The sequence below is a fragment of the Topomyia yanbarensis genome, chromosome 2 (genome assembly GCF_030247195.1).
Source record: "Topomyia yanbarensis strain Yona2022 chromosome 2, ASM3024719v1, whole genome shotgun sequence".
NCBI lineage: Eukaryota > Metazoa > Arthropoda > Insecta > Diptera > Culicidae > Topomyia > Topomyia yanbarensis.
Window position 1 is genome coordinate 337,311,721 of NC_080671.1, and position 25,684 is coordinate 337,337,404.

General features: G+C 40.5%; 2 protein-coding genes across 2 annotated transcripts; both read right to left on the reverse strand.

Moving 5' to 3' along the window:
• Positions 1-1,814: 1,814 nt before the first annotated feature.
• On the reverse strand, positions 1,815-2,222 carry LOC131680616 (uncharacterized). The gene has a single exon (XM_058961331.1). It carries the CDS (start codon positions 2,220-2,222, stop codon positions 1,815-1,817), a length of 408 nt encoding a protein of 135 aa, XP_058817314.1.
• Positions 2,223-2,903: 681 nt separating this feature from the next.
• Positions 2,904-3,718, reverse strand: LOC131680617 (uncharacterized). Its single transcript, XM_058961332.1, has 2 exons — positions 3,339-3,718; positions 2,904-3,216 (listed from the first exon to the last, which is right to left on the reverse strand). Exons 1-2 carry the CDS (start codon positions 3,716-3,718, stop codon positions 2,904-2,906), a joined length of 693 nt encoding a protein of 230 aa, XP_058817315.1.
• Between the last annotated feature and the right edge of the window lie 21,966 nt (positions 3,719-25,684).

Here is a 25,684-nt window from a genome sequence, read left to right on the forward strand (position 1 = left end):
GGAAATGTGCAATCAAAAGACCATAACTTTGAAATAATAAGTTTTTTGCTACATACTTTTACAAATTTCCAAATTTCCCTCCTTTTTGCATGAATCAAATAATATGGTAAAGGACTGTGATACGCGAACAATTTCAACGGTCAAAGATAGATATAGCATCCCAACTTTAAATCAATAAAGTAGCTCAATTCTCGACAAACATATGATTACGGCCTAAAAGCCAATTGTCAAAATTCACTTTGAATGAAAATTCCGGACAAACCGTTACACGCCAATCACAGATGTTGGTAGTAAACGAAAGAGAAAAGTTTTCTCTTTCATAAACTGCTGTGAACTGTGTTCGGCTAGTAATGGTTTGTCCGAAATTTCAATTCAAAGTGGATTTTGACAGTTGGCTTTTAGGCCGTAATCATATGTTTGTCGAGAATTATTTTTTTCGAAGTTAACAGAAACATTACACCAATTTGCAACACCCCCTTATTATTTATTATTGGAACTTACACCAGTTCACCAGTACCAGAGCACTCAACAAAGAAAGCCTCCATCACAAGCACACTAAAATCAACGCTGTTTCCTGTAGAAGTTTATCCACTAGGAAAATTTTCATTAATTACGCATTCCTCGGAATCAGCACCGTTCTGGAAAATTTCCCAGAACCAGTGCACCCTGACCGAAAAGGGACAACCATCTGTCCCCCCTGCCTAATGGGGAGGTCCACCGTTCAAGGAAAACAACAGCCACTGACCGTGGCAGCAGCCAGGGCTGACTGAGGCTGACTGGTTGGCTCCCTGGCAAAACCCGATGATTATCGACCGTTTCAGGGTGGCTTTTTTGTCCAACTATAGCCTTTGTTGCGCACTACAGTGCAGTCTGGCCGCCCGAAAACAATGAATGTTGCAGTTTTAATCACTCTCTTATTTACACCGTATATAGAGGCACTTGTTGCGCCTTCTCGGTTTAATTGAGTGATGATGAAGATGGCTAATTATCGATGGAGATGATTTTTTTTAATCGGGTTGCTTATTTAGCCGAATAAAGAAAGGAAAGTCAAGCGTGGCATTAATGGGTGAGCGATTTTTTTTGTATCCGCTCGCAAGTGTCTCGATTATTTCTTTGAACCCTTGAAGGGAAAATTTGTGATAAAAAGTAGTTGCGATGGGCCCTTTGTTGCGCTCATACACTACGGTAACGGAAAGGTGTTCATGTAGCATTTAAGAGGGGGGCAAAAAACCGAATGCTGTTTAGTTTCACGGCGATGAGTAGACTAGACAAGATAAGGAATGTACCTGCCTGCATACCTTACATTAATGGGTAGGTTTAAACTAGGAAACAACCTTGCCGCTTCAGCGCATCAGCTGCTGCTAGATCCGAGGCCTATGACAAGTCGATAATTAAATTATGATCATCACAAGCATTGAGCAATTAAATAGCCGTGTTCCTGCGTGCGCAGAACTTATAAAGATTCTGCCTGATTAGTATTTTACGCTACTGATAACAGTACTTTATGCAGATTTGTGTTAATGGTGGCCGAAAGCTTATTTTTTTGCAAATTGTCGGAACAAAATTTACAAATTTCATCGAAATTTTGCGAATGTTTTTTGTTCGTCTCGTAATTTTTTCTTACTTCTTTTATACAATTACTTATGTAGAAAAATTTCCCGAAAGTTTACTAACATTTGCCGTTAAGCAATTGTGAATCAATATAGAAGTTCCCTTAGATTTTTTTCACAAAATGCTTTATTGCAAAGAATTCTCATTTTACCGATTTTTTGCGTCTTCGGAGTTATGACGTGCGAAAAAGGCGGATTCCTAATTTATAATGTCCCATCTGTCAGCGCGGCATTGCGAAGCGGGACACCGACACGTACGGTACCTTCGAGATCGACGAACGGGTTCAACCACTTCAGCGTGGAAGATCTTGAGACACGTTCGCCACTAGCAAGATCGAAAATCTCCTCAGCGAAGAGTTCACCTTGCGCGAGATGACAGAGTGAAAGTTCGGCGTGTTGGAGCTCTTGTGCGGTAAACGAATAGACTGGGTGCGGGTTGATGCTCGGGATGACGAGTGGCTTATACTTCTCCTTTTCCGATCGACGTTGCAAGGCTCGTTCGCGAAGCACATGCAGATAGCGCTGAATGAACGCTGTCACTCGGCGCAGCTTGGAGAAGTTGGAGTAGCGAGCGAATAAATCGGTGCAGAAACTCAGCTGTGTCGTGGTCATGGCGACTAGTGGTATCCATCGTCCTTCGGTGAACACTTCAGGGGTTTCTGCTGCTGGTAACGTTGAATTTGGTCAAAAATCCGGAGACCTTGATAGCCACGGTGTCCCAGTTCACCATCGTATAAAGTTGGGGATGTCGGTAGGATTAAATCTTCGGGGTATGTCGTCAGAAGGGTTGTCGACTCCAGGAACATGCTTACAGTGGTTGAGATCGGTTGAAAGCTGTATCTACGAGACCCAGTTTGCGACGAAAGTCTTCCAACGACTCGGGTTCCCGCGAAGCCATTGGAGGACAATAGTGGAATCTGTCCAGAAATGAACAGCTGCAGGAAGCTTCACCGTCGCGTTCAGATCATCAGGTGGTATGTCCTCAAGAACTTCAGGAGAATTCGATGCCCATTTCATGAGCAGTAATCCAGCGGAAGTTAGCATTGCCGATACCTCACGACGTAGCTTGATGGCGGATTCTAAGTCCGGCGCCCCAGAAAGAAAATCGTCGACTTAGAAGTCTTCCGTAACTGGCCAACTCGGGATTAGATACGACTGCATGGTATCTGCTGCAGAGTACGAGTAGCTAGGTAAGGAGCGCTTGCTGTTCCGTACGTTACTGTCTGCAGTTCACACATAGCGATGGGTTCGTCTGGGCCTGTACGCTAAAGAATTCGCTGAAACGGCCGATCATCAGGATGCAGGAATACTTGCCGGTACATCTTCTCGATGTCCGCAAACCAGAGCGATGTGATGTGTTCGAAATATCATCACGATGGAGAGTAGATCTTGCTGAACTACGGGTCCGACCAAAAACGTGTCGTTCAGCGAATATTCTGACGCCGTCTCGAAGAACGCGTCGAAAACGACCCTAACCTTCGTCGTGGTACTCGACTCTTCGAAAACGGGATGATGTGGGAGATAACAGTGAGCCTTCACGTCATCTACAGGCTCGTCAAGCCTTCTCATGTGACCGAGCTGTAGGTACTCGTCCATGAAGCGATTCCTTGATTGCAGGATCTCGTTGAAAACGGCGTTCCTAGCTGTAAAAAACGGCGTTCTACGATGGCTCTGGAGGCCCCCAGGAAGACTTCTGGATCTTCGTTGGGAGGAAGACGTATGACGTACCTTCCAGTCGAATCACGCTTGACTGTACTGGAGTACAATTCTTCACAGCGAGTTTCTTCGGGTGAGTGTGTAGGACCAGTGGAAATCGCTTCTAACTCCCGAGACTTATGAAGTGCGGCTTCCAAATCTTCATTGGTAATGAAGAGATTGCAGATCCGGGGATTTCCAGGAGATCCGTTGGACGCGGAACCAGCGACCGCCCATCCGAAGGGCGTTTCAACTACCCACGGAAGACTGTTACCAAGCGAGATCTTCCTACCGGTGTGAAGTTCCCAGAAGGCTTCACTTCCGATGACGAGGTCAATCCTTCCTGGGACATGAAATTGTGGATCTGCTAATCCAACCTGCGGGAATCTCCACGCCGACGTATCGACGAACATGGTCGGCAGCTCTGCGGATGGCTGCTTCAGAATGAGAAACGCGAGCTTCGTGGAAAATGGCTGAGTTCTCGATTCAATGGAGGTGGTGATGGCATTTTTTACCCTTTGCGTTCAGAGACCGATTCCTGCGACCGAAATGTCCACCTTGGTGTGACAGTTGAGGAGAACCTTCCCTAACTGACCAGAGATAAAGTTGGACATTGACGCCGAGTCGAGTTGAGCACGAGCCTTGTGTTCCCTGCCATGATCATCAACAACGTAGAATTAATATATTGTTTTCGAATTAAAAAAATTTCGTACAGACTGAAATACTATACTAACTTAAACCTATTTTCAATTTGAACATTTCTCTACTTAAGTTGAAGTCAAAATGATGAAAAATGCTATTGAAGAGCTGACAGCAAACATCTACCGGGTTATTCTGGCCGTACTGCGTGCGATGAGTAGAGCGCCGAAAGAAGTCCATTCTCCGCAGAGACCTACCAGGAACGTTGAAGTCCAGCTTAGCGAGAAGCAGAGGGCAGTCAATGTTGTCAGCGAGAAGATCGAACACAAAAAGTCGCTGCAGAAAAACTCTCCTGTTTCGTAGCGTAGGCAGGTTGATAAGAGCACAACGATGCTCATACGGTGGTAGTTCAAATCGATTTCGCCAGGGAAGCCGTCGAAGGGCATACCGGACGAAGCACTTTTGCACCCGTTCTATGCGATTAATGTGTACGGTGTGATACGGGGCCCAAACGATAACTCCATACTCTAGAATGCTGCGTACCAGACTGATGTACAGTGCCTTCAGGCAGTAGACGTCGTTGAAATCTTGGGTGTTTCGTTTGATGAGTCCTAGTACTGCAATGGCTTTAGCAGTAACTGCATTGAAGTGTTCGATGAAACGTAGCTTACGGTCAAGTATAACACCAAGGTCCTTGATTGATGAAACTCGTTTTACTGGGGCAGCGCTCACTGCATACTCAAACGTAATTGGCGAGAGTATTCGTGTGAATGTGATTATGTTGCATTTCTGAATGTTTATAGTCATTCCGTTTCTATCACACCAACTCATGATCCTATCTATGTCCATCTGAAGTGCACAACAATCTACCAGAGCTGTTATGGTGCGATAAATTTTCAGATCATCTGCGTACATCACCTTACACGATGTCAATTCGCTGCAAATGTCATTCACAAAGAGCACGAAGAGAAGAGGTACAAGGTGACTCCCTTGAGGTACACCCGATGTGATGTCAAATGGGTCTGAAAGTACAGTTCCAAGTCGCACAGATGCACTGCGGTTTGTAAGGTACGAGAAGATCCAATTGGTCAGCCAGTCTGGAAATCCAATTCGCCTCAACTTTTAAACAGCTAGCTGATGAGAAAGGCGATCGAAGGCTTTGGAGAAATCTACATACACTGCATCAATTTGTTGTCGTTTCTCTAATTTATCAATCAGCGTTGACATATAGCTCATTAAGTTCGTCGAACAACCGTTTCCAGTAGAATCATACTGCATGCGGTTTGGACCGCCATGCTGATCTGCGGTGGAGCAGAACCCGAACTGGGCGAAAGCGGCTGTTGAACCGGTGGAGATTGTTGTGATGATCCCGTATTGACAGGACTCGACGACACCCTAGATGGAGAGGAATCGTGTAACAGGGAATGATGTCTTTCGTGGCACGTATGACACGTAAACTTCGATACACACTTCCTGGCTGGGTGACTGAAGCTCAGACAGTTCCAACACAACCGTTTTTGAGAAACCAGCTCTCGGCGCTAGCGAACATCCTTTCCTAGGAATACTGGGCAGTTGCGGAGGGAATGGATGTCTGAACATGCTAACTGACCTGGAGAATCTTCAGCATGTTCACCAGTGGCCAGTTCCCAATGCTCCACAGGTTTATCTAATTTCGCCAACGCCCGTGCATGGCGCTGGAAATCGTCGACCAGACTGTGGATGCGCTTAGCAAACTCCTGCTTGACCGCTGACAGTTCGTAGAGTGTCCTGAACAGCTGACGTTTGAGAAAACGGCGATTGTCGTACCTCTTGTGTAGGGCGTCCCAGGTTGACGCATAGTTGTCGGCTTCGACGTCAACTGACTCGAATGGCTTCATTGCGTCCCCTTCAAGCGATTGTAGAAGGTACTGAAGCTTGGCGAGCGTTGGTATGTCCCCATTGAAATGAACCATGGACGTAAAGGTGTCTCGAAATGACAACCAACGTGAGAAATCGCCATCAAATCTCGGTAGATCGATCTTTGGAAGACGGAGGTGGAATCCTGTCGAGAAAGAGTGTTGATTTGCCATCATGGATGCCTTTTCTGCGCAGTATCGCTGCTCGAAATCGACACGTTCCGCCAGGTGTGACGCCAGAAATTCCTCCTTGCCCGGTCTGTCAATAGCTTCCTGTGCCTCCATGAACTGCGTATAAGCCCTATCCAGCGACTCTACACGAACACTCAGTTGACAAGCATCACGTGCAGGATCGTACCGCAGGATAAACTTCTCCAACGCATCACGAATCGCTAGCAATTAATTACGCTGAACTAGCCGGTCTCCCAACACTTTCTCCTCTTTGGGTGGCATCACAAAGCACTACGAACGGAAACGGCATTTAAATCGATAACGGACTTCTTCCCGACGCGAACTAACCGTTACTACGCGAATAATCCTTCCCGACGCGATGAATTGCCCTTCGCGAACGCGAAATTCGAACGGAAGTGAGCAGTTTTATTATCGAACGATTGCTCCTTCCCGTCCCGAGTTAACCCACTTCTACGCGGTATCGCATCGATTTTCCACTCGATTTGCGGACCGTTCACCGATTGTCACAATGACCGAAGGTCACCATTTTCTTAAAAATTAAGGAAATGCTACTCCAAGCCACATGTGGTGGAAGATTGGAACAAACTCACCGCGGATTCCAGTTCGGAATCGAAGCTGGTTGACAAGGTAGCGACAGTAATCACAGTAATCAGTACCTTTGATATCAACAACAGCATCCCAAGCAACGCTCACTTTGCCTCCAAAATGGCACTGTAGACGCGGCTATCGGAGGTCAACTACCTCCCGATTCGTTAAATAGCCACCAGTCACAATGGCCCACTCGATGGCTTGAAAAATGGCCACAGTCCAAGTGCTTCACACGCTACAATAATCGCGGTAGCGCGAAAGTCTTTCCACCACACAACCTAAATCACTAGCCGTCATATTTCGGCTTTTCCACCGGCGATTTTACTTTTCCGCGAAACTTTAATGCTAACCGCGCGATCGCGTTTGCCCGAAAATCAACTTTCACTACAGCGCACCCGCCAATTCACAAACACGTTAGCTATTTTTTCATCAACGTAATGGCTACACTTTTCCCAAGCGGTACCTTTTTCCGCGATTTGTTCACTACCGCACAACGCACTTGCGGTTTCAATTGCCTTCTATCCGACTCGAAAGACCAAAATGTTCGAGCACGAACTTTTGCCAGTCATCGAAGGACTTACTTCTAGTCAACAAACTAGCACCGAAAGTGCGCACAGAAAAACACGGGATCGCCTTTCCACTGAACACCGGGGTACTTAATAAAATGTTTGCATCGCTCATCCGCCCTTCGCTTGGGGACTTCGCACTATGGCTCACCGTATCAAAAAACACACGACTCGAAACACTAAGTCCACCAATTCGCTCGCTCGGACGCAGTTCGACGTTGGAGGGCACGCGTACACTGAAACAATTGCGAGTGATAATGGACGACCAGTTGAGCTTCAACAAACACGTCGACTACGCCTGCGAGAATCATGCTAAACGTCGACGGCCTGAGAAGCAGTACGAGACTTTTGCTATTTACTTGTCATAGGTACTCCGATATGCGCTGAAAACCAAGCGGAACCGTGAAAAGCTAAAGAGGACATTCCGTCTGACGGCCGGTCGAGTCGCGAGTGCGTACAGAACAATATCGTCGTCGCAGGCTGTATGCGTTATCTCCGGGATGATTCTCTTCTGCATCAATCTGGCTGAGGATGTGAAATGCTATCAGCGGAGAAATGCAAGGAGACTGTTCCGAGCGGACTCGTTGGCTAAGTGGCAGCAGGAGTGCTCAGAGAAAGGAAGGTGGACCCACCGACTCATCCCAAATGTATCGGCTTGGGTGCATAGGAAGCATAGAGAGAGGAACTTCCGTTTGACGCAGTTTTTGTTCCGGAACGGATGCTTTCGGAAGTACTTGTACCGGTTTAAATATGCTGCGTCACCTCTTTGCCCGGAGTATGCGAACGTGCAGAAGAGACACCGGAACACGTGGTCTTCGAATGCCATAGGTTCGAAGAAGTTCGTAGGGGTACGCCTGGTGTGACAGTTGACAATATCGTCGAAGAGTGATTACGAGTATACTATCCCAGGTGCAGAGGAAGTGGCGAAGGGGCCAACAAAGTAGCGCCACTGGCTAGAAAGTTGCCATGAAACCACAAATCTGATCTCGAGAGAAATTCTATCGCCATGGAGCTCTCCGTCGATGAAAACTAGGTCGACCGCTGCGGACCAGTTCAGTAGTACTGCGACGTAGCACCGGGTACGGTTCGTCGGTGCGCCAGCGAACGGTACATCAGGCTTCACCGGAATACCCGGACGGACCTCGACGCCTACCGGGTGGTGTGTAACCTATATCTACCGGCGAGGATTAAACCGAGTAGACAGCGTCCAATAGCTAGCAGTGGGTCGTTGGGGTGCTAGTGAACGAACATCTACCTTCCACCCGGAATCGCTGGATAGACCTCGGCACCTACTGGCTGGCCCATTGAGTAGGCTCAGTCCGCCGCCGGAGACTAAATCGAGTAGATGGGGGCGAAGCGGGGAGCGAAATGGTTTACAGAAACGAACATCGGAGAAATCTACCGCCGTGGAATTCACGGTAAGCTAGATTCGCCGCCGTGGATTATCCGACTATATCGTGACAAAAATGGGAGCTAATTGTCTCACGAAACAAACACCGGTACGGAGAGAAATTCCGCTGCCGGGGAACTCTCAGTCGGACTGGGGTAGTTCACCGCCGGACTGACACTATCTGAATAGATCTAGATGAAGCTGGGAGCTAAACGGCTCAAAGAAGCGGGTGTCGGTGTCGGGAGAAATTCCTCCGTCGGGGAACTATCGGTTAGAGTAGGGTGAGTTCACCGTCGGGGGCCATCCGAGTAGATCGTGATAAGGCTGGGAGCTAAATGATTCACGGAAACAGGAGCTAGGTGGCTCATGGAATCAGCATCTAAACAGCTCACGGAGACGAGAGCTAAAAATACAAGAAGTAAGAGGAATTGAGAGTTAAATCAAAGCTCAACGAACGAATAATTTCATAAACCAAATGAGGCTCCAAGATAGAGCAGAAGAATGTGGTGCGATGAAAGCACAACGAGTCCCCCCCCATGGAGTAATACCTTGATGTAATTCCGAGGGAAAGAGGGGCGAAAAAAGAGTAAGGAGTGTTTTAGTGATTAGTCACGAACATGAGTCGTGAGCTCCACACAGTGCCAATACACCGCAGGCCAGGCGAAAAGTCGACGTAATGTCTTTCCGAGAAATGTATTCTTCTATTATTGACCGAAGCGTCTATTCCAACATGAATGAAAAAAATATTTCATTATTTCTTTGATGAACCCAACCATAAGTTCTTTGAATTTGTTGAGGCAATGTTTGTTTTAAAGACACCTCTTTCAGCTCATACAATTAATTGCACCTGTGCTTTAATTTTACACGTCTTGTTCTATTGATAAAGGAGAAACAATTAAAATGCATTTAAGTTTACTAGAGTCTACAATCGCTGCTAATGAAAAATTAATATTGAACAAATAGCCAACGTAATGTTTCTAATCACACCTTTCCGGATTCTCATCGAGTGACGAGACACGATTTATAAAAAAAAAACTAATTCCAACCTGTTGGAAAGAGCGGGCACCAATTCGCATATGCACTGGTTTTGCCACTATTTGCATAAGTGAAAAGAATGCTAATTACAGCCTGTCATACATGTATTGCGTTGAATGAGAATTGAGTGTTTCTGTTCGAGGGGAGAATATTTGCGAACATTTGAATAAAAAGACTGTTCTATCACCTGTGTGTTTATATGTTCGGGGGAAGCAGGTAGTTGTCAATATATTCCATTCCTATCACAAAGCTTCTTATTATAACAAGGTTAACCACTTTGAAATATCGGGATGTAATAAAAAAGGAATGCAGTATAATATCAACAAAAAAACCATCTAACCACTCGTACAGACTACAGTGTTGAACAGCGTCATTAAGATAATGAAACACGTTTTAATTCGTGGTGTCGAAGGACCACTTTGATCGAAATATTCGTATGGACTTGTACCGTCGAGGTGTTGGATCTTGGATTTGGAAACAGACAAGCCAAAATCACAAATTTCTCTATTGACTAGTTGCTTTAAGAATAATTCTGTTAGAGTTTGCTGTATGTCGATGGAATGATTTTTTTTAATTATAAAAAGAAATAAATTGGATAACACCCATGAGAACAGCTTAACGCCCTAACGGAGCAATCTCCCACGAGGTGCCATTAAACCGTTAACTTCGTTACCCATCGGACGCCTCGGCCATCACTTTAGGAACAGTCAGGAAATTTCCCGAAAACCCTGTAATTTTTCACGCATGTGCGTTCATGTTTTATGTAAATGGATTTCAATTAAACCGTTCCAGATTTTTTTTCCGTCGGGCCCTCATCGAGCGCGAACTTCACGGTACCGAATCCTGCACCCCACACAGAGGCCCAGGTCCACAACATTTCCAAATAAAACTACAAAAAATGGCGTCTTCCGCACCTATAGATACCGCCCCAGGGTTTTAGAGTTGGGTGACGTTAATTTTGGCTTCCGAAATTAACAAAAAAATTACCCGCTTCGAGCCGAGCCGGGAGCAAAAAATCCAGGTGCGCCCGGACCGGAACTCTGGGAAAACTACTGACGGTGGATGCGGTGATGCTTTTCGTTTCCCCTGTAGGTAATGCAACGTCTGACGCGACGACGACGACCGACGGTGATGAGCAGAGCGCGATACCGTCAGCCATTGCGTTGTATATTTGCATACGATATGAGTTTTTTTTCGGCCTCTTGGACCAGTTTTTTTTATTTTAAAATTAAAGCAACCGTGTAGTAACGCACAGCCAAAAAAGTTCATCCCCTCAGCGGAGAGGGTTACTTTCCACAAAGGGTTGCCATAGGGACAAAGAGTGAATTTCAGTTTTTATTCGTTCCAGTCTAAAAAAAGTATCTGAAGAAAAAACTTGATTTATTTAAAAAAAAACCTCCATAAACATTTGAATACGGTCGTTTTTTCGTACTTTTTTCATCACAGTTGCAGTCTATTCTAATAACGTTTTGTAACTGTTAATATTAGGAAGCAAAGAGGCAAAAAAGTATCCTGAAAGCAACAACAATCGCGATAATCAAACTCTTATTATTTGAACACGCGGGAAGCAACACAATCCAGTTTAGATTCCGCGCTTGACTACTGCAGAGAGTGGGAAAATCCGACTGAGTCACCTTTTTTTTCAAAGTTATGTTATAATTTACTGCCACGCGCTTTTTTAATAAACTTTTTTTTTCCTGCAGGAATTGATATTTGATAGTCGCGAGAAAATGTTGTTTTTGGCTGGATTATCAGAAGATTAAAGTTAATAAACGTTTTTGTTGCTGTTGTAATTCGAATTAAAGGCTAACTTATCTTACTTCCGACTATAGACATTTAGTTCCCTAGTAAACATTTTTTACAGAATGTATTGCATATTTAAATCCGGGTAATGGTTCACCGGTGGAGAACGAACATTACCAGCACCAGTCATGCCAGAAATAGTCAGTTATCAAAAAGCTATTCCTAAATGTGGTAAATATTCAGCATCGCGGCTATATGAAAAAATGGGTTATTTTTTGGTAAATGTTTCCAAATGGCCTACACACCATGATGAAATTTAAGCGACATGTAAAACGGCATGGTTGTAAACAAATATAGCTTGAATCGAAAATTTCACCAAAAATCAAATTAAAATTAATGCACTTAATTAAAGGATCAAAAAGTATATGATTTTACACTTTTACTCGTATAAAATTATACGTAATATTATTTTCGAACCTTTTAGAATAAAAATAAATATAAATGCACCGGTTTTTCAGTAAATGATACTGTAATTTTCAATCAACGTGTAAAATTGCAGCAAAATTCCTTGGAAAAAGCACGTGTACTTACAGAATGGTTTAATTTTAAATCTATTTTCCTCCAAATATGTGCATGAAATGAACTATAAAATTACAAAATATAAGAATCAAATAACAAAATATAATAGAACGCAATTTTAATCACATATTGTGTTATAAATATGGCCTCGTTAGTAGTTAAAATCTAAGACAAGACATGACAATAGAGGGGGTCGTTTATGTTCCAATTTTACGTCAGAATGTTCCAGCTCCTGTTTGGTTGATTCTGACTTTTTGCATCGTATGCAATGTTACTGCAGGGATAGCGAAATGATGTTTGGCTGTATTGCTATATTTATAGGAAAATAATGTAATTACTTTTGACAATTAATCTTATTATCGTTAAAAGAGTAAAAATGAATAAATGAAGCAGAAATATTGCGACAAAGTAGAACAAGTATCTACCACACATTTGCCGTATACGTGGTTAATTAATTTAAACAAAAATAAGACAGCAACCAAACCGTAATCTAAAATTTGTCAGAAAATGGTTTCATCAAACCTTACTAAACACCCATGACATGGAAAAACGGTGCCCTTTATTAATATAATGGATTCAAGATACAAAATATTGCAGGCATAAAATAAATTAACAAGAATCCATTTTCATTTTAAAAAATAGCAACACTGTTCGGAAGATTTCGGCAGGATGGAAATCTGCGAAAAGAAGAATGCCGAATGAAAAATAGGAAACTCTCCGCCCGGGACTAGTCGAGCAGACTGCGACTGAGCACCGGGTATGGATCGTCGAGGTACCAGTGAACGGGATACTACGCTCCACCCGGTATCGCCAGACTGACCACGGCATCCGAGTGAAATATAGCAAAAACTAAAGATGAATCGGAATCGCGAGAACATCTTTCGCCGGGAACTCTCCGTCGGCGTAAGCTAGTATTTAGAAATAAAAATGGCGAATGTGATATTTCTGAAAAAAAAATTGAATCGGGTTCGAAATTGTGATTTTACTACTGAAAAATGCCTAACGTAGAGTTAAAAATTCTCAAACGAGACACTCAAATTATTGATATTGCAATTTCGATGGAAAATTTGACATAATATCACAGACGAACAGACATAACACTATGAGGAACTTCCTTTAAAAAATCTCGATCCGCCATTTACTGGAAAACCAGCGCCACCTTTTATACACGGTTCCAACCACTCATTCGCAAAAGGGTTATCCCTCAGGATCGGGAACAATTTTTCACTTGTGGTCTATTTCCCGTATACTTGTGCATATATAAGTGGCGCCATAACCTCAAATGCGGCCACAGTCCCAACCAAAAACATATTTGAAATGATCGTTAAAGCGGGCGAAGAATTGTGTGAGTTAGTGTTGGCGCCCTCTATGCGGTAACATGTGGAACTAAAATTTTCTAACCGAAACGTGGCTCGAGTTATTTGCTATAATTCTTTTGAACATGCTATTGAGGTAAAAAATCGAGTACTGATACACAACCATGCCCTGCTAGGCCCCATGCAAAACTGACTCAGACATCACTTCTTTAAAAGTTTAATAACTTCTTTCAACAAATGCCGGATTGACCAGCAGTCTTTGACAAAGTTGTAGACAATTAAATTATCTTTCTTATTTCCAGTTACAGTGATAATATGATGCATACAGTGCAACCTAGCGGCGAAAATACGAGCTAGTGGGTTTTCTCCATGTAAATTGTTGAAAAATCCCATACAAACTTCAGACACGTTGGTCCGGTAGCTAGACTTGTCCGATTGGCTTCGAATTTGGAGCAATTACTCCTGGTGGGACTAAGAATCGACTCAGGGATGGGCCGATAGGGGTTATTTTTTTCTTGTCACTCTAATGTGCACTCTGATCCAACCACTTAGTAATTCTATATTAACTTTTGACCAGGGCTAATAAGATTTGTTAATAAACTTTTGTTTTGCTGATTTAACTTAATTTGTTATAATTTCAACCCAGAAAATATTTGAAATTGGTCCTACGAAGGGTAAAGATGCTGATTAATATGTATTTTCCATGAAGTTCAACTCGGAAGCGGAATGATAAGCGAAATAAGTTTTGTTTACAAAAATCTGTTTAGCACTTTTTAAGAATTAATATTGAGTTAGTACCATCATCTATACAAAGTGGCAATTTCTGTATGGTAGTGAAACCTAACTGTTTTCCCCTATGAGGACACTCTGGGCGACAAACTCCAGACTGTCTAATTTACTGAGCCCTTCGGTTCCCTTGCACCATTCAGCACCGAAACTTCTTGAGCCCTATCCTATCCAGTGCCATGTAGCACCGTCACTTCTTGAGGCTCTTTGGTTCCTTCTCGTGCAATTTAGCACCACTTTCTCGTTGAGTTTCCGTCTTTTTCGCGAACTACTCGGTCTACTGGACCTAGCCTACTACGACGGAAAGTGTTCCGTCGTGAGAAGTTCGCCAGAGCCGAGCCAACCAGCCAAGTGCCGAGATCAGCTCGGCGATTCCGGTGCAGCAGGGCGTTCGGTTCGCTGGTGCCCCGATGACCCGCGACTGATGGTATCTCGTCGTGGTCTACTCTGGCTAGTCCCCGGCGGTATTCCCTTTGAAATGAATGAAGAAGAAATTATTTTCGTTTGCCGCAATTTTAGATATACATATTTTAAAAGAACCTGTTTTTTATTTAATATTGCTCACAATTTCGGTTCTAGAAGTGATATCTGAATTATTCTATTATGAAAAAAAAATAATCTCAATGAGCTTTAAAAGTTGTTTGAAGACACCGTTTACGAGAAATAAAAAATAAATAAGTTACAGAAAAAAAACAGTTTATGTAAGGAACATTCTAAGTTGTTCAAATAAAATAGCCTTAAAATAAAAAAACCTTTCGAGATACAACTATGAAGGCTTCGGCAAAGTTGCTTGGTATAAGCTCCCTTACAATATTGCTGAAGGCTGCAATATTCTTTCTCCCCACATTCAGAAAATAATTTTTGAAGCAACCTAACATTAAGAGCCACCCTAATACCATCTACATCTGGAGATGGCCTGTTCGATACTGATTATTTGTCCTGAAGACATCGTTGCTTTAAAAATATAAGGTTTAGCTACAAATATTATTGTCTTCCTAAATTGTGGATTCGGACCACTGTGCATTGTCTTGTCGGTTGGTCTTTTCGGGAATATTTTGGACCGCAAAGGAGTGGAAGTTGCACATGTCAAGATCGCTGTTTGGTCTCAGATAAATGCAGCAAATATATAAATATCGGCCTGGCAGTGAAACGCGTACGACAACTTGTTCCAAATATTCACTTTACTTTTTATCTTATCATCATTCCAATGGTTTTTTTAATCTTTTCTTTTGGATATACTCTTCTAATTTTATGCATTCTTAACGATTTATTTAATTTTTCTATTGCTTTAAATATTACTTGTTTTTAATGTTAAATAAATTTTATTATTCTTGATTTATCGAGTTTTTCAGTTTTATGCATTTTAATTTTAATATTAATGTTTGTATTCTTTTTAGTAGTTTTTTTTTTCATTTTCATTGATTCTTGAATTTTTTCTTACTTTCCTATCGATTTTTCATTATATTCCTATCGATGTTCGATTTCTTTAATCTTCGCAATATGTTTTTGTAGTTTCCTATTTAATTTGTTTATTTGGCTGATTTTGTTGTTTTTAGCTCCTTTGTACATTCTTTTAATATTTAGTTTTCCTACCGTTTTTTTTATTTTTTGCCGTTGATCACCGTTTAGATATTTTTAATTTTTATAATTACTACATTTTTAATCTTTCCATTTCCTTACTTTTATAAATACTATTGACAAAAATGGCGCTTTTCAAAGTCATCAAAACTGTCGAAGAGGTATTAAAAACACCCAAAGTATAAAAAACTCTACGTTTTTCTTTCTTCATTGGCACTACAATCAACTAGAGCTAAAATCTGGTACATAAATATAAAATTTCAGTGTAATATACATAATATCAGTAAACTCCAATGGATTTCAAACGTTAACTTTTTTATACTCAGGCAATAAATAGTGGTGGGGGCCCGTACGTTGGACCCCCCGGGCCCGTATTTTCTCTCTGCGGCCCCGCTGTTATCACATAAAACACCTTTATAACATAAAACGCTGCAGAATTGGTTTAATAATACAATGTTTACACTACAGAGTTATAACACGTTATAATAATTAGCAAACAAGAAAAATGTCACCAAGATAGCATAAAAACCCGTTTTAACCGGTAGTGCGAACGTTGTATAACAAAGTAATTTATCAAATAATTGCATTTGTTCAACCACTAATCGATCAAGAAATGCTTAACCTTAAGATTGTTTACTTAAGTTCATTAGTACATTATTGAAAATTTAAATGGAAAACGAAATTTCATATTTCATGGAGAATCTGTATATTTCCGTTGGCGGGCGTGGGCTTCCTCATCACAGTTCTCAATATGGACCTTTTTTTTGAATATATTTTCTGGACTGACCAGCCTATTTTTACTAGATGAATCAGCCAAATAATGCCAATCACCTAGTGAGATACTTGATTAATTGTAATAATAGATTACCGTTAAATGACCTTCAATAAATTATGTTTTAATGGGGAGGGTATAGCAAATTGTAACATATGAAAATAGGCGAGTGAGCAAGAACGTAAGTCGATATGTGTGATAGATAAAATTCATTTGCACGCTCTTGAAAAAGCTACATTTTTAATGTCACTGTGGTCGTGTCCTGTACACAACCATTTAATTTTTTTTACGCGGATTTTCGAATTAATAGGGCAGGAGGGGGGGGGGTAAATTTTGTGACAATTTGCTACATGGGGGGAGAGGAAAGTCAATTTTGAGCAATTTTTGCGTTACGTAATTTATTAATGGTCCCTTAGCTGTTCCAAAATAAGCTGGGGATAATTCGGTTGCTCGCTATTGACCACTCTCACACACCCACCCCCGCATCACAAAATAGGTTAATAGGAAGACCACATTGAACTAATGCTGATTAAGCTAATTATGTCATATTTTTTTTATGTTTCAGGTGCTTCAGTTTTTTTTTAATTTTATTAACGTGACTTTAAATTTTTATTCATTCGTCACGAGGTGTTTCTGTGAACTGTATATAGGTCAGAGCTGCAAATTTTCACCAGGTTGTTTTGAACTTGAAGGAAGAACAAATCTTAAATCATGCCCTACTATGTTCAATTCGCCGTTTTTCGTTTGCATCATTCATTCAAACAGCCGCGCTGCTCAATCATTTTCCATTCATTTTCTATTTCATCGACCCTGTGAATATCTCTGTACTGGGATATTGACTATGTTTTTCAAGCAAAACTACTCTGAACATACGTCTTGCTGTTGATGTAAGCATGAATTGTTCTTCAATCAAATTCATTGTGGTTTTGGGGAAGGTGATTAAACTCCCAAAGCCATTCCTGACTACGCCACTGGTTGTACTACTTTTCTGAGCCAAAATCAACAAGTAGTTCAATCGAGATGAGAATTGATACATTAATTGGCATTGCTTACGTGAAGAATGCATACGCAGTCGACTTGACCTAGTATTATGGAAATAAAGTTATGACCGTCGGTGGCGGAGTATAACCAACAATACCGATATAGTGTAGAACTTAACGGCAATCAAAACATAATGGCACTCTTATTTCTGAAATTTAAAATCCATTATATCGAACCTTTAGAAATACATTACGTCAAAAAGTTCCCTGCTCACTGTTATGCAGGTTCAATCATGTTTTTATACTGCTCGCCCTAAATTTCCATCCATCAGCTGTCTGTCCTCAAAATGAATTACCCATTTGAATTAAACGTGTAAGTACGCTAAAAAAATCAATCTACTCCAGATGCTAAACGACACCGTCGAACAAAGTATGAATAGACCTACCTCAACAATAGTTGTATCCTACACGAACAATATATGATCAACGCCGACCATCTTGACCTCTGGATACAAACATATAGAGACAGACGGTAGCATTCAAATACAATAGAAAACAAAAAAAATTGAAAAGAAAAAAATCTCAGATAAAAAACCCATCCCCTTTTATGACCCCGACCCGAGAAAGGAAAAACCACATGATTAAACATGCCCCCGATATGTTCATCACTCGGATCTAAATATTTACTTTCTATCGCCGGCAGTCGATCATGTTCTCTTTGTCGAGCGCGGCCATAAAAAGCGTGGAAGAATCCTATTTTCCGAGACCGATGCACCCGTCACTTGCGGTTTTAACTCGTCGGTCTTCTTCCATATGTCGATGATTTTTTTTCTTCTAATATTTATATTACTTTTAATTTCATTTGATTAAAAAAACTTTTTTGTTGGCAGTTAATAAAAACTGCTTCGATCGTCGAAAGTGAAAAAAGTTCTACCTTTTTAAGCGAATGGTGATCCTTGAAGAAATCGAGCTGCGTGGGATAGCAGCTGTTGGGGGACGCGCCACGTGTCATATCTTAACGTATTTTGGGTTTTATGTCTATGAAAAAGCCTCAATAATCTATAGCCCATATAGCGCATAATCAACGAAACTTTGGGTGTTACAAAATGCAAAATTGTTTTGCACACTTTCTCCTAACATTTTCTCAGATTTCAGTTCACACTTTGTACAAACCGCGTGGTCATTTGGATAATTACCCTAACAATAAGGTCAGTTTCAAGTAGATTTCACACCTGCATTTATATATTCCACGTAATCAGCTTGGACAAACTAGCCATCCCATTAGCTTTAATGTAGGTTCAAAGGTCTACCATCAGTCATTTACCGCGCAGGTCACTCAACACGAGTCAGGTACATTAGATTGAAACAGTTAGCCACATTGTGGCATGAAGTACGCATCAACCTGCATCAACAAACCTGTGACCCTTGTGGACTCGAGAGACTTTGGCGACCAGAAGAAACGAACCAACAGCTTATTGCTTTCACCGTTGCTGCCGGTGTAAATTTAATTTAATTATCTTGAACCGTAATTGAAGATCTAAATAGTGCCCTGCGGGGGTCTCGTGCTAACGAAGCCGAGTGTCCGGAACGGTTCGGGGGAAAATTTTTACCAACCAAATGAAATTGTAGCACTAAAATTAAAACACGGTAAACGGTAAGAAGAGGTTTTATGGGGCTGTAAGGAAAACATTGTTGTATAAAGACTATGGTTTCATGGAACGGTTCGTTTTATTGATGTTCGGGAATTTCTTGTGTGAAATAGAAATTGAGAAAAGGCTTGTTCGCGACAAAATCTGGGCACAAAAAGACAAATATTTCTTGAAATATTCAACCAAAAAATGAAATATTTCTCACAAATATGTTCCTCTATTACCCTTTGAGAGATTCTTAACCACGAAGCAAACACCCTGTATAAATATCACAGACTTACTGAAAATTGATTCCTGGAACAATTCATTTAACCAGTGAGTAATGAGCTAACCCGTTACAACACCATTAACCATTTCGAAATAAACGCGTCTGGAAGCAGATAACCTACATACATAAAAGACGATTCCAATCAACAAAGTCGTCATTTATTTCGCGGCTCCAGTGCGTACCGTCGTATCGTATGTAAATGGAGTGACCACCAGCAAGCGATGCACGAAATGAACCAATGCAATGCACACTCGATTTAATCATCATCGCGATGGCGATATCCTTTATCCGGTGCAATATTGCATTGCACTTCAACAGCTGCCACAAGTAGGCCCTGCGGTGCAGTCAGCAAGCATCATAATCCCAACGCATTCAGACGCGCGAGTCATTCCCTCAGGCAACGCAGGGCCACTATTCCTTCTCGCTACACACGCCACCACCACGGCCGTAACTGTAACCAAGAATGACCACTTGTAGTAGTAGGCTTTCGCTCATGTCCCATTCGAACGAAACAGTTTCCTCTCGCACTCGCAGTCGCATTTGTTGCCATTTTTCTTCCGAGCTGGCGAGCATCTGGAACTGATTGTCTGCTGTGATTGCCTCCGGTCATCGAAGCTGGTTGCGATTTGCCAGGAAGTCATATTTCTCGCTTTCATTTCATCATCGCGGGAACAAATTGCGCGCAATCGCTGGTAAAAATGAGGCCGTTCTTCCTGCAAATAACTACATACACACGTACATACTTTCCAAGATTCACTGCTTCTCGGTGCGGTGGAGAGCGGAAGCACAGAATGCTGCGTAGCGTTGCGACCGAAAGGGGAAGATACGTAGCGTGGTATAATGATCGCTATAAAATCACGCTGGTGACGTCTGGCGGTGACTAGTGAAAGGTAAAATTTGGGGAAATTCTATTGTTAGCGATGACATAAACCTGATACGTTGCATGATGTTCAATGTTGTATGAATCAGACTGGTACCGTTCCTTTAGAAAACCATAAAATAATTTGTCGCGAACACTAGTCTTTGGTTGATATAGTTTTTGATACAAAGCGCTCTCCATGGAATAAATAAAATCAAGAGCCATTTTTCACAGCATTTTTTCTATGTGTCACGGCTACTAAAACTTTTTGCTATGCGTATATTTTTAAACATGTTGCGATTTATTTCATAGAAAAATGTTCTCTCGATTTTCCTGTGATCAAATTTGAAAAATATGGTTCAATCGGGGTATTAGGTCATGCATGCTGTTTTTGTATTTCTCCGATGCAGATGACATATTTTGTTTTTAGTACGTAAAAAGAAAAAGTGTTCAAAGTTGGAGCGAATTCTATAAATTTCCATTAAAAGAAATGAATTTTTTTTATAAAATTGAATTATGGGGATCTTTTATTCAGCCACATTTACTCCTATTGTTTTCGGGGATGGTGTCACATTTTTAGCCCGAGTTGGTAGTAGGATAAGTATTGAGTAAGTCTATTACCTACTAGGAATTCGTATCCTTTTCGCAATTCATGTATGAAAGGATAAAAGAGAGTAACAATTAATAATTGAAAAAACTACAAGGGGCAGCACTATGGGGTTGCACGAACTGTAGACGTAGGACTGTACTACTTAATGTAAAATATTTATTTTCTTAGTACTTAGTGTGTGGGAAAAAACACCCGAACCGGTGAAGAAAAATCAAATTTTAGACAATATAATCATATCTCATGTGTAGACCAAGCTTTCTAGTTGCTCTCAAACAGATCCTAAAAGTTCAAACACCCATGGATAACCCCAAGTTTGTAGATGTGTTTCGATGCCACAGGATTGTAAAATGGTTAATATTACGTCATGAAAATTCAATTCTTCCGTGACTATTTTTATGCCTGCAAAATGCCCTGTGTGTATGCAAAGCTCATGATTTGTTGGGATATTAGTATTGATCGGAAAATGCTTTCCAACGCTGCGCATTGCATACATACAGGACATTATTCAGGTCACCAGAAGCTGTTCATTTTACCCACTCGCTATAAACATGTCTCATTTTTGGACATGTTTAGAAATCAAGAATCATGTTTGAAAAAATGTGTTTATGACGAAGTGTTTTTACCAGATATGTACAAAACATGTCTAACAAGAAACATTAGGTGATTGTAATATCTCATTCACTTATTAGTTAGAAAATAATGACTTTCCTTAACGTCTTTATTTTATCGCCAGTTCCCCTACCTACCAACACATTCGCCCCAAACGTTGAACCCAAGCGTACAATGCAAAATGAGTCAACGCTGATGATGATGGGTAGTGCGAAAGAGACAACTAGTACCACCACGATACTATTAGCGCATTTCACCAAAATTCCACGCGGCCTTTCCCGAATGAAAGGAACGGCCGCGCTTAGCCCATCTGTCATAATATCGTGATTTTGCATAGCGAAGGGCTGATGATTTTGTTCCAAAAAACAGCCCTGCGTTATGCAACACTTTGTGCAGGTTGATTATACCAGTTGCAAGTAGGGCCAAATTCACCAAGTTCCGTAAAATTCCTTTTAATTTACAGAATTGATAAAATTGCTTAGATGAGCTAAACTAATTAATCAAATCCTGTTTTAAAAACTGTCCTTGCGTTTAAACCAAAATGGGAAGCTTATTACTACCACTACATTACTTAATTTCAAGCGCAAATAGCAAATACATGTGCTAGTTAAACCAAAAATTTACTGGCAACATTACAGCGGCATTTAGGAAGCAGTTGGAGCGGTCGCCTGTTGGACGACACAGGGTAGCGTCCCTCCACAGCCAGTGTAACGGACTTCTAGCTCAGCTACACTGGCTGTAAAAACACAGCGCAGTGATCTGCTTCGCCAGCCGTTCAACAGGGAACTGAGCGTGTCTGGCCAAGTCCGTTCTTTAAATAGTCGATGATGACGTCATTCATAGAAGCGTTGCGCGCTAGGTACACCTATCTGTCGTACAGGGCTTGGGAAGCGCTATCTTCTGTGTGTTAATGCGCGATATTTTGACAAGGTTGTATATTATTTAATTTTTTAATGCTATGATATCAAAAATCTTTGGGTTTATCTATTGGAATCTATTCTCAGAAGTATTTCGGGGCGATATGCGCAAAAAATTTGAAAATTTATCGTGAGATGGCTGAATTATATGCGTTTAAAATTGGACCATACATACATTTCGTTACATACCATTTTTGTAGAATTTGCAGAGTATACCCCCATATCGAAAACAAAGACGTCAAAATGCATTGTAGTATCCCGATCAGAAAGAAATAAAATTGTAACAGACTGTGTTACTTTGTTATCATAACAAGTTGTGTTATAATTCTGGTCTCGTTAGTTGGTAAAATAACAGAAAACATAACAGAAATTCTTCTAGTATATATCAAAAATATAACAACCTGTGATAGGCTTCTATCAGAATTATAACAAATTTTGTTATGTTCTCCCTCGGCCAATATAGCTTGTATTACCTATTGTATAGTATCAACCAATTTAGCGTGTAGGTCTAAAAATATAATGGAATAGAAAAATATAGCATACATTAAGGCGTTTTCGTTTGGAAGCAAAAAGCTTCATGTAGCAAAAGCTTTTTATATTTGGTCAAATGATTGCATACATGCTGGCTGATTGTTATTACGAATATTTGACACGATGATAGCTTTTTGGTGGATTATAGCGATTTGAACCTGGGTATTTTGAGTTTTATGTGGATGTTTCCTGCATGAACCAACGACGTTGCTTTCGACTGATGTTTAATGTTAGCATAATATTCCTCGCATCCGTCAAGGACAAAACGATTATAGATGCAGAAGATGTTTCCAGAACGTACACATTGAACTCTGCCAAAGCCTAAGGATTGTTTGTTTTCCTTGTGTCATATGTTTTGTTTTCATGCAGTTTTACTCACTACTACAGCTGCCTATATTACGATAGAATGAATAGCTTTGTAGCATCTTTGCAGATTAGGAAAGTTGGGCTATTTTTACATTCTGAATAGTGCACTTCGGCGCTTCTCTTGTACGTTAACATGTTTTACACTATGTTGCGTTTCGGCTTCGCCTCATCAGAAACCGACACTAACACTGATGGTTTCTGATGAGGCGAAGCCGAAACGCAACATAGTATGAAATAAGGATTTGTGCCCTCCTGTACAAAGACTGGTTTTTACCAACAAATTTTCACCCTAGTGAGAAATTTTGGTTTTTACCAAATTTTCCTCCTTAGGGTGAAATATAGCATGTTTTACACGATTTCTAGTAATAATGTCGATGCGATATGGTAACATTGAGCGGATAATTTACGTACATTATTTAACGGAGAAAATTTAAAAACAAATGTTATTTATGATTCCGAATAGATTCAAAGAAACAAATACCAAAGTTTTGAGGTTTGCATTTTGAGATTTCAAGAAAAGTCGCCTTTGAGGTTTTGTTATTGGCACTTTTAATATGGGGAAGATTAAGCAAACCAGTACAATTATCTCAACCTAATAAATTCCCAGAAATACTAATCTTTTACGGTAGGGCAATGTATCAACTGCGAATATTATAACATATAATCAGAAAATTTGAGCAATTGTCGAGGATTTTTCGGTGTGGCGAGTTATAGAATAGTTCATGATTTTCTAAAATACATTTTCCATTCTAAATATTATTTTATTTTAAGGAGAATTATTCAATGCTGCAATTATTATTTTTTTTTAGCTATTTCAAGCATTATTTAAAATACATTTAAATTGTAACAGCGAACAATAATACCAGCTGGGATATGTATATAATCAGAGATTTCTAGGCCATTTTGAAATACAGGCCATATTCGATTATTATTATCGCATCAGTTTGAAAAACAAACGAAACTTTTTAAATACTTTAAGAACATCGACATTTTGAATTCTTAACACAATTACGCAAAGGCTTTCGCTTTGATTACATCGTAACATAGGGAAATTAAATCAGAAGACTTTTTCCTAAATGTGGCTGACAAAATCGGGTAAAAAATCTGACAAAATCTGTTGTAGAAAAATTCGGCAGCGTAGAAAAATAGCGGCGGCAAACACGGGGAATAATAAAATAGGATCTCCACCTGTAATCAATACTTTGCACCGCTCTGAAAAGAACAGCGCTAATAATTCTTTATGAAGTAGGTGCACTGAACAGCCTTTAAGCGACTCGGTAGAACACCGAACAATGGCCAAATGAAGATCCTGGATGATGTTTCCACCAAGCAAACAAGAGAAAGTTTACTGTGCGACGATGTATAACAAACTGAATCACTTAATGCGTTTGAACAAGCATATTTAGAGCTAAAATATCCAAGAACCAAGATTCAGCTAGTTTCTGATTGGCTCACTAAACAATATTTCTAGAGCGCACGAGGTTGCCAACAACGCAGGGCTGACTTTTGGAACAACTTGTTTACTTATTCAGCCCTTCGTTATGCAAATTTACAACATTTCGACAGAATTGCTAAGCGCGGTTTTTTATGAAGCGCGGCCGTTCCTTTCGATTAGGAAAGGCCGCGTGGACTTTTGGGGAAATGCACTAATACTGCTGCTTCTTGGTGTCGTGCGCATAAAAAGTTGTGCATTTTTGCTACTTGTAACGTGTGCAAAATTCATCCTCCTTAGAAATCCATATTTCAAAATCGTCCAATGCTGGTTCTTTGATGGACTAACGTTGGGCGACGCTCAGCAGACCGTTAAGCAGGCGTCCATTACTGGACTTGTGTTGGATGGTATTGAAACACAAATTTGGGCTTCTCAGTGGAATCTAGCGTGTTGCTTCTCTTAGATGATTCCCAAAGTTTTGTTGTTGTATACAAACTAGTGGTGCGTAATCTCAAACTCAGTGGTTATTTCTGTCTGAATTTATTAGAACCAGTATTAAGTTGACCGAAGTTTCACACAGAGAATTCAGTTTTATGCGTCTTGATTATTAGACCGAATATAAGTATATTAATCCAAATTAATCGAACACAATACTTTAAAATAAAATAAGTTGGCTAAATAACATATTTCATGTCTTACTTTCACTTTATAGAATATAAAGTGATCGATATTCGTCCATAAGTCAAACTTTAATGCATGTACCATAAGTCAAACATTGATGCATGTACTTTAGATACTGTTTTTCAACATATAACAAATATATTTCATGAAGAAAAATAAACATTTGTTTTGATTCGATTATCCGGATGATTTGATTATCCGAAGCGAAATTTTTCTGCACCCTACTGATAATCGAATCTGGCCTGTATTAATAGCTTTATGCAGCATACTCACAAATAATTATCTTTCAACAATTTGATCAGGTCGCCTTATTTTTTTTAACTTTCTACAAAATGAATCAAGTATCTTGAATATTACGAAAATTTGTTAGCACAATGATTTTTTAAGAGGAACCAAAA

Coding starts and splice junctions, on each gene's coding strand:
- LOC131680616 (XM_058961331.1), bottom strand. CDS start 2,222: ATGACCACGACACAGCTGAGTTTCTGCACCGATTTATTCGCTCGCTAC.
- LOC131680617 (XM_058961332.1), bottom strand. CDS start 3,718: ATGTTCGTCGATACGTCGGCGTGGAGATTCCCGCAGGTTGGATTAGCA. Junction 3,217..3,338: donor AAGCGTGATTCGACTGGAAG/GTACGTCATACG, acceptor CCTGCAATCAAG/GAATCGCTTCATGGACGAGT.